This window comes from Bufo bufo, chromosome 3 (genome assembly GCF_905171765.1).
Source record: "Bufo bufo chromosome 3, aBufBuf1.1, whole genome shotgun sequence".
In the NCBI taxonomy this organism is placed as follows: Eukaryota; Metazoa; Chordata; class Amphibia; order Anura; family Bufonidae; genus Bufo; species Bufo bufo.
This window is the reverse complement of record NC_053391.1, coordinates 654,685,181-654,700,390: the sequence shown is the minus strand read 5'-3', so window position 1 is coordinate 654,700,390 and position 15,210 is coordinate 654,685,181. Positions and strand designations below refer to the sequence as shown.

The 15,210-nt window shown below is 44.9% G+C and overlaps 1 protein-coding gene across 3 annotated transcripts in view; it reads left to right on the top strand.

The window, feature by feature from the left end:
• The window catches only part of DYNC2H1 (dynein cytoplasmic 2 heavy chain 1), a 433,565-nt gene that overhangs the window by 25,998 nt on the left and 392,357 nt on the right, over positions 1 to 15,210 (top strand). For all 3 annotated transcript variants that reach the window (XM_040426277.1, XM_040426279.1, XM_040426278.1), the window contains exons 9-13: positions 6,829 to 6,940; positions 7,807 to 7,931; positions 10,974 to 11,149; positions 12,258 to 12,453; positions 13,189 to 13,284. In XM_040426277.1, the coding sequence (XP_040282211.1) occupies positions 6,829 to 6,940; positions 7,807 to 7,931; positions 10,974 to 11,149; positions 12,258 to 12,453; positions 13,189 to 13,284 (705 nt within the window). The remainder of the gene's footprint in view (positions 1 to 6,828; positions 6,941 to 7,806; positions 7,932 to 10,973; positions 11,150 to 12,257; positions 12,454 to 13,188; positions 13,285 to 15,210) is intronic.

Below are 15,210 nucleotides of genomic sequence, written 5' to 3'. Positions count from 1 at the left end.
GTCTTGGTGCATCCCGATGTTTCCTTACCTTTTATTGTTGAGGTAGATGCTTCCGAGGTGGGTGTGGGTGCGGTTTTGTCCCAGGGCCCTTCTCCTGCCAAATGGCGACCCTGTGCCTTTTTCTCTAAAAAACTCTTCCCGGCAGAGAAAAACTATGATGTGGGAATTAGGGAGTTGTTGGCCATCAAGTTGGCTTTTGAGGAATGGCGCCATTGGTTGGAGGGGGCCAGGCACCCTATCACCGTTTTTACCGACCATAAGAATCTGGCATACTTGGAGTCGGCCAGGCGTATGAATCCGAGACAGGCCAGATGGTCTCTGTTCTTCTCCAGATTCAATTTTGTCGTTACATTCCGCCCTGGGATCAAAAATGTGAAGGCTGATGCTCTCTCTCGCTGTTTTCCGGGAGGAGGAAACTCCGAGGACCCGGGTCCCATTTTGGCGGAGGGGGTAGTTGTTTCTGCTCTATATTCTGATTTGGAGGCCGAGGTCCAGGCTGCCCAGACTGAGGCACCTGCCCGTTGTCCTTCTGGGAAGTTGTTTTTGCCTCCTGAGCTACGTCACAAACTCTTCAAGGAGCATCATGATACTGTTCTTGCTGGTCACCCCGGGAGTAGAGCCACAGTAGATCTCATTGCTCGGAGATTTTGGTGGCCGGCTCTTCGTAAGTCGGTGGAGGGTTTTGTGGCTGCTTGTGAGACGTGCGCTCGCGCTAAGGTCCCTCGTTCACGGCCTTCAGGTTCCCTTCTCCCGTTACCCATACCTTCCCGTCCTTGGACACACCTGTCCATGGACTTTATCACGGATCTTCCTCGTTCCTCAGGGAAGTCGGTGATCCTGGTGGTGGTGGACCGTTTTAGCAAGATGGCTCATTTCGTACCTTTCCCTGGTTTACCCAATGCTAAAACGTTGGCGCAAGCTTTTGTCGACCATATTGTTAAATTGCATGGCATTCCCTCTGATATTGTTTCCGATAGAGGCACGCAGTTTGTGTCCAGATTCTGGAAGGCTTTCTGCTCTCGCCTGGGGGTTCGGCTGTCCTTCTCTTCTGCTTTTCACCCGCAGTCGAATGGTCAGACTGAGCGCCTCAATCAGAATCTGGAGACATATTTGCGCTGTTTTGTGGCAGAGAACCAGGAGGATTGGTGTTCATTTCTCCCTCTTGCTGAGTTTGCTCTGAACAACCGTCGTCAGGAATCTTCTGATAAGTCACTATTCTTTGGTGCATATGGGTTCCATCCGCAGTTTGGGACATTCTCGGGAGGGGCTCCTTCTGGTTTGCCTGAGGAGGAGAGATTTTCCTCGTCTTTGTCTACCATTTGGCAAAAGATTCAGAGTAATCTTAGAAAAATGAGTGAGAAGTATAAGCGTGTGGCTGATAAGAGACGTGTGCCTGGTCCGGACCTGAATGTGGGTGATCTGGTGTGGTTGTCTACAAGAAATATTAAACTGAAGATTCCCTCCTGGAAATTGGGTCCCAAGTTTATTGGGCCTTATAAAATCTTGTCAGTCATCAATCCTGTTGCCTTCCGTCTTGATCTTCCACGGGTTTGGAAGATACATAATGTATTTCACAGATCTCTCTTAAAACCATATGTCCAGCCCACGGTACCCTCCTCTTTGCCTCCTCCTCCGATTTTGGTTGATGGCAATCTGGAGTTTGAGGTTTCCAGAATTGTGGACTCTCGCATTGTCCGCGGTTCTCTTCAGTACCTCGTTCATTGGAAGGGTTATGGTCCTGAGGAGAGGATGTGGGTTCCGCTGTCGGACATTAAAGCCACTCGCCTCATCAGGGCATTTCATAGGGCTCATCCTGAGAAGGTGGGTCATGGGTGTCCGGAGTCCACCCGTAGAGGGGGGGGGGGGGTACTGTCACTACCAGAGCTTTGAGACGTTCTCACAGCTCTGTTTCTCCGCCCCTGTGATGAAGTCTTTACTTTCTGTTTCCTTCCTCCCAGCTGTTCCTCCTGTGTTTGATTTCTCTGCCTTTAAATCACCCCTCCTTCTTTGTAGGGAGTGGATTATATTTCTCATTTGAGTTGTATCTCTTGCTTGAGTATCTTCACTTGTGGGCTATCATTTCACTGGACCTATGTTCTGCTGCAGCAAGTACTCCGGATATTGCCAGCTGTCTTTGGAACTGTCTTCACGGCTGCTGCAGCTCCTTCAGCTAAGTGTGCAGACATTGTAGTGTTTCTGTTTGTTTTCTGACTGGATCCGAGGCGACCCCGGGGCCGTCCATATACTGAGCAGGGCACCGGTGGCCGTGCCCCTTCCACTATTGTAGGGGTTACAGTGGTCATCAGTCTTAGGTACGCGGGCATGCCTCGTTCCACCATTTGGATCCGGGCATGTGCTCATAGGGAGAGCTTTGAGGGTCTGACAGGGGTCACCCTTTATCCTCCCTAGTTTGGGTCCGGTCAGTAGCTCTATTTACTGTGTATGCTCTTGTTGCTCACATTCAGCCGTGACAGCTGTATATTTCATCAGAAAAGTCTGAGCTGCCCAAAGACTTCGGAAGAGACCGTAAACAGGAGTCGAGCCGTGTCTGAACATAGTCCTAGAAAGTCGACCAGGCTGACTAGTGTGGAACCACAAGTAACACAAATCTCGATACAGCATATCTTACAAAAACATCTGCTTTGTAAGCTGTGCAGGTTAAAACCTCTTCGGGAGCTGAAACCGGATGACATGTGGTGACCTATATGTGGTGACTTTTGCATTGATTTGCAGTAGGGATCGACCGATTATCGGTTTTACCGATATCGGCCAATATTCAGGATTTTGAAATTTATCGGTATCTGCATCTATTTTGCCGATATTCCGATAACGAATCGGGAGAAAGTATCGTGCTGCTCACAGCTCTCTCCGTGTTCCCTCAGCAGCACAGGGGAGAAGGAAGCAGTGTCTCCCTCTTCCCTGTGCTGCCGCTGCCACCAATGAGAGGAGGGAAGACTAGAGGAGGGGCGGGGCTGTGGCCACTGCGCCACCAATAAAGATACCGCTCTCATTAATTCATATACAGGAGGCGGGAGCAGGCTGCAGAATCACATAGCCGGCTCCCGACCTCTATGACAAGTAGCTGCGATCTGCGGTAGTTAACCCGCTCATAGAGGTCGGGAGCCGGCTATGTGATTCTGCAGCCAGCTCCCGCCTCCTGTATATGAATTAATGAGAGTTATCTTCATTGGTGGCGCAGTGCGCTCCCCCACCCATGCCCCCCAGTATTAATCATTGGTGGCAGTGGCCGCAGGGTCCCCTCTCCCCTCCTCCTCAGTGGCAGTTCCGATCGGAGCCCCAGCAGTGTAAGCCTGGGGCTCCGATTGGTTACCATGGCAACCAGGACGCTATTGAAGCCCTGGCTGCCATAGTCAGCTCCCTTGCTGCTGTGTGCACAAAGCACAGAGCAGCAGGGAGAGTGTGGGTTCCTATTCACCCTGATAGAGATCTATCAGGGTGAATAGGACAAGGGTTCTAGTCCCTAAGGGGGCTAAAAGTTAGTAAAAAAAAAACTAAAACACCAAAATATTAATTATACATGAAAAAGAAAGATTTACAAAAAAATAATACACATTAACAATAAACATATTCATTTTCAGCAGATTTGTGTAGGAATTTTTTATTTTTTTTAAAAATGAAAACTCACAGAATATCGGTATAAATTATCGGCTATCGGCCTGAAAGTTCACAGATTATCGGTACCGGCCCTAAAAAATCAATATCGGTCAATCCCTAATTTGCAGGGCAGATTAGAAGAGGAGGAATTTGCTGACAGTCCGGTGTTCTGCTATGAAGTTCCTCTCACCTCACTGGGAAGATCAATCACAATATGAGAATCTGGGGTGAGAAAACCCACGTGCCCTTATCGAGCACATGAGGGACTCCCCCAAAGTAAAGGTGTTCTGTGCAGTGAGTAGGCACAAAGTCTACGGTCCCCGAGGATACTGGCACTGGTCACTACTATCTGGAAATGTTAAGGAAATGGCTTCTGCCACCAATGGAGGAAGATTTGCCAAACATAGTCTATCAGGAGGATGCTGCTCCTCCACATTTCCAGTTGGGATGTTCGCCAATACCTGAATGAAACTGTTCCAGAACATTGAATCAGCCACACCAGAATAAATGTTTCATCAATGTTGTGCTGTTCTCCACGGTCACCAGATCTAACACCCTGCTACTTCTTGCTGTGGGGCCACATTAAGAACCGAGTGTATCTGCTCCCCAGAAACAGGATCTGAACGAACGGAGACAACACGTCACTGAGAAAGTGGAGTTCATATCCGAGGATAGGCTGGCATTTGTCTAGACAGAACCAGACTACCGCCTAGATATCTTCCGTGTCACCCATGGCGCTGACATCATAAAAATAAAAATCTGGAAAGTGCCACTTTGTCTTGGTAGGTTTGTAGTTGTGCCATACTTCTTCCGTTTTCAGATGTTCAGAACTCGTGACCCTGCTTTAAAATGCTCCACAACTTTCTTCCTGACCTGTCTGGTGTGTTCCTTTTGGTTTTCATGATGCTGTATGATCACTAATGTTCTCTAACAAACCTATGTGGCCTTCACAGAACAGCTGTAGTTATACTAATAATAAATTACACACTGGTGGACTCTATTTACTAATTAGGTGACTTCTGAAGGCAATTGGTCACACTGGATATTATTTAGGGGTATCGGAGTACAGGGGGCTGAATACAAATGCACACCACACTTTTCAGACTTTTATTTATTAAAAATTTAGAAAACCATGTATAATTTTCTTTTTACTTCACACATAGTTGCTACTTTCTGTTGTTCCATTACATAAAATACCAATAAAATACATTTTAGTTTTGTGGGTGTAACTTGAAAAAAAGTGGAAAATTTCAAGGGATATGAACACTTTTTCAAGGCACTCTGTGTCTCTATGTGGCCACCCTGTAGTTGTGATGTGTATTGTGGTCTACCAAGGGTTTATGTTCTGATATTGTATTGAATTGATTTAATGAGAAATCACATCTACTTTGGAGACACCGTTCAGGGCCTCCGTCACAGATTTTGTATCACACAGTGCATAAGGGACTTTAAAACGCAGCTTTTAATATCACAGATATAAAAAAAGATTACATCAAGAAACAAAAACGCCCCAGTCCAAGACTGGACCAAACCAAACGAAAAAGTGTCCACTATGAAGGTAGAGAGGATGGAGGAGACCGCCAAGTAGGGATGCTGATATTTCCCTATAAAGTCCCTGCTTATTCCTCAGCACAAAGATGCACCTTAATGGTGGGTACACTTTGTCCACGAGCTTACCCCCTAGTGGACCCCAATTGTACCCGAAGTCATCCCGAGGCCCCGAGACGTTCCCCCCCCCCCCCCCCAATATCTGGGTTCATCAGGGGATAATGAAAGTGGGTATATACTGATACACAAAGGGTAAAGGTCAACATATAATCACAATGGCCTCAGACACACAAACATAAAGGACCAATGTATAAGTTATAACCCTTAGCTGATACTCAGGACAACAGGGGGACAATGCCAAACAATTAATAAGTTAAAGACCTGGTCCAAGGGACCACTCGCATGTATACAGGTGAAACTCGAAAAATTTGAATATCGTGCAAAGTTTAATTCGTGCAATTTAAAAGGTGAAACTAATATATGAGACTCATTAGATGCAAAGCGAGATATTTCAAGCCTTTATTTGTTATAATTTGGATGATTATGGCTTACAGCTTATGAAACCCCAAAGTCACAATCTCAGGTCCCCTTTGCTCAGGGGGTATGGATTATTAGTTGACTAGAGGGTGACACTTTGAGCCTAGAATATTGAACCTTTTCACGAAATTCTAATTTTTAGGCTACTTTCACACCTGCGTTTAGGTGCGGATCCGTCTGGTATCTGCACAGATGGATCCGCACCTATAATGCAAACGCTTGTATCCGTTCAGAACGGATCCGTTTGCATTACCATGAACAAAAAAAATAGTTTATTTTTATTTATTTTTCATGATAATGCAAACGGATCAGTTTTGACTTACATTGAAAGTCAATGAGAAGCAGATCAGTTTTGAATTGCACCATATTTTGTCAGTAAAAACGGATCCGTCCCCATTGATTTACATTGCAAGTCAGGACGGATCCGTTTGGCTCAGTTTCGTCAGACGGACATCAAAACGCTGCAAGCTGTGTTTTGATGTCCGCCTCCAGAGCGGAATGGAGGCTGAACGGAGGCAAACTGATGCATTCTGGGCGGATCCTTTTCCATTCAGAATGCATTAGGGCAAAACTGATCCGTTTTGGGCCGCTTGTGAGAGCCTTGAAACGGATCTCACAGGCGGACCCAGAAACGCCAGTGTGAGAGTAGCCTAAGCTGCATTAATGCAATTCCTTTTAATTTGCATTACTGAAATAAATGGACTTTTGCACGATATTCAAATTTTTTGAGTTTCACCTGTATATGATAGTGGAGGTAAGGTGACCGCATGGCTGATCTGAGCGGCTGTGAGATGACCAAGCAGCCTCCGTCACATATTTTGTCATAAATAGCAGAGAGAAAAGTCCTGCATAAGCGCTCTCCCAAACGGAAACCATGTGGATCCCATTATAGTCAGTGGTTCTGTTCCTGTCCGTTATTTGCACTTTCGTTATTTTCGTTGTTTTGCTCATATAATAGAACAGAACAATGGAAGTAAAGAACGCTGATGTGAAAGAGCCCTTAGTTTTCGTTTTCAGGACCCCTTGTGTGGGATGGTACTCAGCGGACAGACCAGGTCCGGTTACGAATCTTGCATATGTATCGCTGTTTACTTTGAATTGCTCTTACATTATTGTCTGATATTGCAGCTTCTACAAGCCTTTCAGAGACACAGAGAGCTCGTGAAAAGACCAAGTATAAGGAGGCGTCTAATTCTAGAGCGGGAAACCTTGCTGGCCAGACTTGTGGACTATATTAAAGGTAATGACCTCATTAGCGGTTGTAGACAGGAGGGGACCTCACTGACTTCTATGAGACAGTCTTCTAGGCCGCTCTGTGATCTGTGCAGAGATCATTGTCAGAGATTATGTATTCTTCCTTTGTACAATCACCTATTGTGAATTGTGGATCCTGTCTTGTCTGTCATCCTAATTGTCATTCTGTGTATAGATAAGCAGATAACTGTAGTCAAGTGATCTGTACAGACCAAGAAGTGGCGCCTAATATTCTTCTTAGTGGCCAGAGCGAAAACTGCAGGATTTATGTTTTTTGTTTAAATATGGATACCGACATGGAAAATAAAAAATAACATCACTAAAAATATGTTAAGCATAAAAAAGTGATTTACGTAATAGATTATTTTCTGATGACAAACTCCCTTTAAAACTGGGAAAGGTATGTATGTGAGTTTCTAGAAAATGGCCAAAAATAGAACATTTTCTATTTTTTGATGACTACAATTCACTGGCCATATCAATAGCCCCATTGACTTCAATCTGTTCTAAAAACGTCTGTCACACGGCCATTTTTCACTGTGTGTATGTAGCCTAACTGTTCGTCTATTAGACTCTGTCACCCACCAGTGACGTAATAGTACATTATTGGGCGAAAAGGTGTTAAAAAAATAATGAGGGATAGAAAATTGTTAAAACATTAAAATAAGTCCAACTGACCTTTTTGAACTCCTTTTGCTGCAGCACTAGCGCCTCAGTCCTCCCCCCTGCTGCAGCCATGGTGTCATGGTCTTAGCTGCAGCCAGTCAATGGCCATATACTTTCATTTTGTATGACGTTCCAGTTTGTGGTTGTGTTAATGAAAATCCTTTTCCAATTTTCTGTCATTCTTAGATATCCGGTCAGACTTTGAATCACGCTGCCATGGCTCTCCTGGGGATTCCTCTGGACCCCTTACTGGCAAGAATCTGCCTGAGGTTGTGAACAATGTTGTATGGGTGCGTCAACTCCAGCTCAAGGTAAGTTGCATCTAAGGACAGGAATAACCAGAGTCGTGGAAATAATTAAGCAATCTGTAGCTCTGCCATGCCTGTGAAATCACCTACCTTCAATATGTCTTTAAAGGGTTTGTTCGGGTTCAGAGGTGAACCCGGATATACCCACAATTTCACCCGGGCAGCCCCCCTGACAAGAGCATCGGAGCAGTTCATGCTCCGAAGCTCTCCTTTGCCCTGCACTGAATTGCGCAGGGCAAAGGCATTTTGTGGAGTTCCGGTGACGAACCGCGCTCTCCTTTGAGCTGCCAGGCGGAGGCTTCCGCCCAGCAGTGAGCCCGGTGACGTAACCGGCACTGATGGACGGGCTTTAGCGCTGCCCTAGCCTGTAAAACGGCTAGAGCAGTGCTAAAGCATGCCCATCAGAGTCGGTAATGTCACCGAAGTTCCAAACCCACTGCTGGGTGGAAGCCTCTGACCAGCAGTGTGTTATAGTAAATAAAAGAGCCCCTGTCCTGCGCGATCCTAATAAGACTGCAATGTCGAAACGCATAGAGCCAAGCTAGTTAAGTATAGTATGCAGTAATTGGCTAGATAGGACTGTACGCATCTCGTACATGCAAATGCATATTACGGGGGTCAGTAGTATCAACAGAGGTTAGGGTGGGACGCTTTTATCTAGTCCTTCTACTGCCTTTACCTCTTCAGCCGTTGATATAGGGCTGTATTTGCCCACTACCTTTTACCCCAAAGTCCTTGCTTTAGCACTAATAATTTTTGTCGCTTCGGTCTCTCCCTAGTGTGGCTATATACTTACCTTTGTCTGGTGGAGGTGACCATGAGTCCTATTTGATGCACTTACACTAATGCTCTTTGAGGGGGCAGTCATTGACTTTTTTTGGAATCTTTTTTGGACTCTTATACGTCCTCTGGTGTGCTGTGAAAAGGTTAGATTACTGATCGCGTCTGCCTATTTACTGAGAGTCACCCCTTCTTTCTTATTTTTGATTATTCAAGAAAGATTCATTATTTTTGTTTTTAGCTTCACTTTAGGCAGTGAATTTATAGTTATTTTATAACGTACACCCTTTATATCTATATAGCCGTGATTTTTTTTTTTGCATGTTGTGCTGTTAACACAAAATCAATAAATGTTAAAATCTGTCTATTTTTGCTGTTTTTAAAATTTTTAAGATGTTTCCTTTTAAAAAAATAAATAAAAAATAGTAAAATACAAATTACTGTACATAAAAATAAAAGCTCATCTATCACCAAAAAAGTGCAAAAATTATTTACATAACCAAACGAAAGAAAGTTATGGCTTTCAAAGATGCATGTACAGACAATAAACCTGGTCAGGAACTGGTTAAAAAATTTTTTAAAAAAAGTTTTACTGGAACACACATGCAAACTCAAAAGAAATAGTAAATCTGATAATGCCACTTCAACGCACAAAATGGTACAGTAAAGACAAACTGAAAAGTACCATAGGAGAAATTTAGATTCCCTATAAAATACATTGCTGGGCAAAAGTTTTAGGCAGACAATGGGGAAAAATGCTGCAAAGTAAGAATGATTTCAAGAACAGAGGTGTTAATAGGTTCGTTCTATCAATTCATAAAATGCAAAGTGAATGAAGATAAGAGAAATCTTAATCCAATCAATATTTGGTGTAACCACTCTTTACCTTAAAAACAGCAGCAATTCTTCTAGGTACACTTGCAGACAGTTTTTGACGGAACTTGGCATGTTGGAGAACTAACCACACATGTTCTGTGGATGTAGGCTTGCTCATGTAATCTCAGAGACTGGATGATGGTGAGATCAGTGCTCTGTGGAGGCCGGATCATCACTTCCAGGACTCCTTGTTTTTCATTATGCTAATAACATTAGCTGTATGTTTGGGGTCATTGTCCTGTTGCAGAAAAAATTTGGAGCCTCCCTGGTGAGGAGTTAAATATGAATTACTTATCCTCAATACCAGATTGAAGGGGTACCTTCTCATGTCACCCCTGCTGATCAGCTGTTTAAAAAAGACCACAGGGCTCAGATGAGCAATGCGGCCTCTTCATAGTATAATAAAGGGGTAGACCGAGTTATTTTATTTTTTGTTCTTTGTGTGTTTCTAACTAATCAAATGTAAAGGCTTTACAATGCTCTTACTGCATCTGCAGTTGCTGCTTTCTCAGATTTCACATGACCTGTGATGTCAGCTTCTCTCCCTGCTCTGATGATGTTTTGTGCACAAGCCTGAGAGAACAGACCTGTGTCGGTACACCAGACCTCACTGTGCTGGTCACAGTCCTCTCTCCCTGGATTCTTAACCCCTTCAGCAGCACAGACTCAGGGCTGAAGGCTTTAATGAGTAGCTGCAGGCAGTGAGGAGACAAATGATGGTCACAGGAGCTGTCAGACTGGAGGAGTTCTGCAGAGGGGGAAGATCCTGTCTGTATCAGCAGTGTCATTGTACAGCTGGGACTTGTAGTCCTACACATAAAACATGCTACTGAGTCTCCCAGCTGTCAGACATGTCACTCAGGGCAGACTTATTCACTCCCTTTGCAGAGCTGAGGGAGGGGCAGAGATTGTTGTTATTGCAGGTAAACAAAGGGCCAGAAGAGAGCCAGGGATATGAGGAAATATATATATTTTTGCCTAAAACTTGCTTAGCTTGGTTATATATTGCTGCCCATCAGATTTACAGTGCTATATATATTTTTTTTCATAACTCGGGCAACCCCTTTAAGCATAGCTCCATACATTGCGTAGTGGCTTTGCTTGCACAGTCCCATTCACTTGTATGGGACCAAGCTGCAGAAAGTCCATGTGGTGTGACGTCACAGGCTAAGGAATAGGCCATAGCGCTTACACAAGTGCTGCAGCCCCTTCCAACAGATGATTGGCGGGTGTGTTGGGAGTCGGACCCCCGCCCATCAGACATTAATCGCCTGTACTAAGGAAACCCCCTTTTATGATATACATTGCTCTCTAATACTTTCCATAGCACAGGTGCACATACTGTAAGCTTGGCCTCACAATCTGCTGTCTTCTTTCTGCTGACTACAGGTGGAGGATTCTGTGAAGACAGCAGAAACTCTTCTTTCAGATCTGTCTGGGTTTCAGGCCTTTCACAAAGACGCCGGAGAACAACTGGAGCAGTTCAGAGAATACGAACAAGAACAATTTAGTGAGTGGTCAAGAGAAATACAGTCTGGTTTATCAGATCCTAAATCGGGATTTTGGTAAGTATTCTTGACTCCCCCTTCTGTGTAATGGTATTTTGCTCCATTTATCAGTCTTCAGTGTAGCAGCGCTGCCTTGGTCAAATGTGGAATTCAAACAGTAAATGTGCTAAAATTTGGCCTGTAATTTCAGTTACTGTGACCACTTTTGTTTCTTTATCAGACCTCTGATCAGACCCGCCACTATCAGACCTCTGATCAGACCCGCCACTGTCGGACCTCTGATCAGACCCGCCACTGTCGGACCTCTGATCAGACCCGCCACTGTCGGACCTCTGATCAGACCCGCCACTGTCGGACCTCTGATCAGACCCGCCACTGTCGGACCTCTGATCAGACCCGCCACTGTCGGACCTCTGATCAGACCCGCCACTGTCGGACCTCTGATCAGACCCGCCACTGTCGGACCTCTGATCAGACCCGCCACTGTCGGACCTCTGATCAGACCCGCCACTGTCGGACCTCTGATCAGACCCGCCACTGTCGGACCTCTGATCAGACCCGCCACTGTCGGACCTCTGATCAGACCCGCCACTGTCGGGCCTCTGATCAGACCCGCCACTGTCGGGCCTCTGATCAGACCCGCCACTGTCGGGCCTCTGATCAGACCCGCCACTGTCGGGCCTCTGATCAGACCCGCCACTGTCGGGCCTCTGATCAGACCCGCCACTGTCGGACCTCTGATCAGACCCGCCACTGTCGGACCTCTGATCAGACCCGCCACTGCCGGACCTCTGATCAGACCCGCCACTGTCGGACCTCTGATCAGACGAAAAATAACTAAATAGACTTGCCTCTCTGTACGGCTCACTGCTTCCTGGCCTTACCTGCACTATGTCCTCACGCTGTACACAGTCAGGACCATGCAGTGAAGGTCCGGAAAAGACCAGGCAGCAGTGAGTACAGCGAGTGCTAGCAGTGCTATTCATACTTCCATAATGGATGCGCCCACTTGTATTCGCTTTATAAGACACTCTAACATTTTTCACCCTTCTTTTGGGGGGAAAAGTGTGTCTTATAAAGCGAAAAATACAGTATATTGTGCTCTTGTTTTCTTTCCATAAATGCAATACTAAATCCTTTCATCTCTTTTGTTGATTCTACTTAGCATACAGCCGAACAGTCAAGTAATGGAGCTGGACCACTCTAATGGAGCCCTGAGAATTCACTATTCTGACCGGTTGGTTACTCTACTGCGTGAGGTCCGCCAGTTGTTAGCACTTGGTTTAGTAATTCCTTCTAAGATCCAGCAAGCTGCCAAGAGCGCGCAGACGTTCTACAAGCAAGCCTTGATTCTTAAGCAGGTCTGCTGTGACACTGGACTTGACCCTATAGTCAAGATAATTTCTCTTTTCTCCCATTTAACTCTATATATGGCAAAACTTTCTTTTTTTTCTTTTTACCTTCTTAACTAGTTTTTATGTAGTGTGTCATTAAAGGTAACTTTTTTGATCACAATAGGACCATAATAACTTTACGTATAATGACTCCTCTCAAATGAATTCGGGTAATCTATAAGAGGTGAACCTGTCATAGTAGATGGGCAGAAATGATTTTGACCAAAACGTATTCACTAAATACCTCATATTCATTTACAGAGTGAACCTAGCGTTAGTAAAGTATGTAATTCATGTGTTCAGGGTTTGCACTTTGCAGAGCACCATGGCATTGTGTGTTTGCTTTTGTAGTTCAGCCATAGCAGCTCGTACCTGCACTTTTATATCATTTTATAGGATATGCTGACTAACTTAGTTTTTTTGGGCGTCATTAAAACAGACACTATTTGCAAGTAGTACTGATCAATGTATTCTGTTTATATGAACATTTCTGAAATGTAGTTAAAAATATGGTTTTATTAAAAACTGTAGTGTATCCATGGATACTTTTATGGTAAGATGAATACAGGGTGTTGAACTACACTAGGCAACAGCAGTGAATGGGAGCGGAGTGAGGAAAGGAACTGGAGAAAAGCCTTAGAATTGTTATCAGTAAGTTACAAATATGTTAATCCGTCTTACTCTTTTTCCTGATATTTTTAGGTTGCCCATTTCTACAACACAATAGACCAGCAGATGATTCAGAGTCAGAGACCAATGATGTTAAAGTCTGCCTTAGCCTTTGAGCAGATTATTAAGGTAAGCATCTTGTACAGCACACAACAGACTTTGCACCTTATGGGGTATTGCCGTCTTAGATATTTATATCTTATTATTCTATGAATGTCTGATAGATGAAGGTCCCACCTTGGAACCCACATCTCTTCATTCATTTGTCACATCTATCGAACATTTCTGGCTTACCATGTGGATATGCTACAAAGCAGGGATGCCCAACCTGCGGCCCTCCAGCTGTTGCAAAACTACAACTCCCAGCATGCCTGGACATACTACAACAGGGAGTATATACCATATTTTTTCGGACTATAAGATGCACTTTTTCCCCCCAAAACTGAGGAAAAGTGACAGTGTCTTCTATTCTGCATGCTAACGACTGCTTCCATTATTGTACTCGCCTCCCCTGCTCTTCTGAGTCCCTCTGTGGTGTCCTGACCACACACCACGGCAGGATGTAGTGCACGTAGGCGCGCACTATAACCCGATGTTGTGTGTCGTCAGGTCACAGTACACAGCAGGACCCAGAAGAAGTGATAGAGCAGTGAGTCCTGGATATGTGGTGCCGATTGGATCAAGCGAGGTAAGTTTATTTTTTTTTAAATTTCTGATCTGAGGTCTGTTGGGGGCTGGGAGGTGCAATCTGAGGCTGAATAGGGCTGTGGGGGGTCCAATCAGAGACTGACACTGTCTGATCTAAGTCTATTGTGGGCTGGGGGGTCTGATCTGAGGCTGACAGGGTCTGATATGAGTGATGGGTTCTGGGGGTCCGATCTGAGTCTGATTGGTTCTGGGGGGTCTGATCTGAGGCTGACAGGGTCTGATATGAGTGATGGGTTCTGGGGGTCCGATCTGAGTCTGATTGGTTCTGGGGGGTCTGATCTGAGGCTGATAGGATCTGATGGGGGGTCTGATCTGTCTGATGGGGGCTGTGGGTCTGAAGGGGGGTGATCTGAGGCTGATCTGAGGATGATTGGGGGTCTGATGTGAGTCAAGTTGGTTGCTGAGGTTTCTGGGGGGGTGGAGGCTGGGAGGGTCTGAAGAGAGTATGATGGAGGCAGGGGGAGCTGATCTGAGGCTGATGTAGCATGGAAGTATGATTTTGGGGTCTGATTGGAGGTCTGATTTGTGGGTCTGCTCTGAGGTCTGATGGAAATGTATTATTTTTTATCTTATTTTCCTCCTCCAAATCCTAGGTGCTTCTTATAGTCCAAAATATACGGTACTTCTCCGTAAAATAACAGTTCTGTTGCATCTTTTCTTATGCAAGTATACCACATGCGTGTCCAAACTGAAACCACAACACAGTGACAGATCTGTCACATGATCTATAACTCGGGGTCATCAGGGTTATGTCCTTTGACAGGAAAAATATTGCTGTGTGCTGCGCTATTCTTCCCATTAAACAATAGAATCTGCTTTGGAGATATGAACAGAGGAAAGCTTTCCAGTCCGGTTTAAGCTGGCCATACACATTGTCGACCGGAAGCTATGTTCCTCGTACGTATATACTGTATGCCCACTTGGCTCTGCCAGGCATTCATTATTATTTCATACAGGAGAGAGGAATAAGCTGCTTCCATACATTTCTGACAGCAGGACGAAGGACAGTCAGGTGCTCCCATGCTTGCGAGTTTGTTGATCTGCCTGCATTCATTTGTATTACTGGCTTTATTACATTTTATGTTGGTGCTTTTCTCAGTCTTCTATTTTAAAGGGGGTTTTCAAGTGTTCAGATTCCGGGCACTCCCACCAATCAGTTACTCACACGGGATTCTGGATACCCTAGGAACCCTCTTCATGTGATCGCAGGGGTCCCAGTGGTTAAACCATCAAAAATCATACATTTATCACTTATCCTGCAGTTGAAATGTTTTTCATGCACCCAACTGCTTTGTTTGTAGGATGTGCTTCGGCATACCTGTACTAAGACTGCCCCTATAACATAGG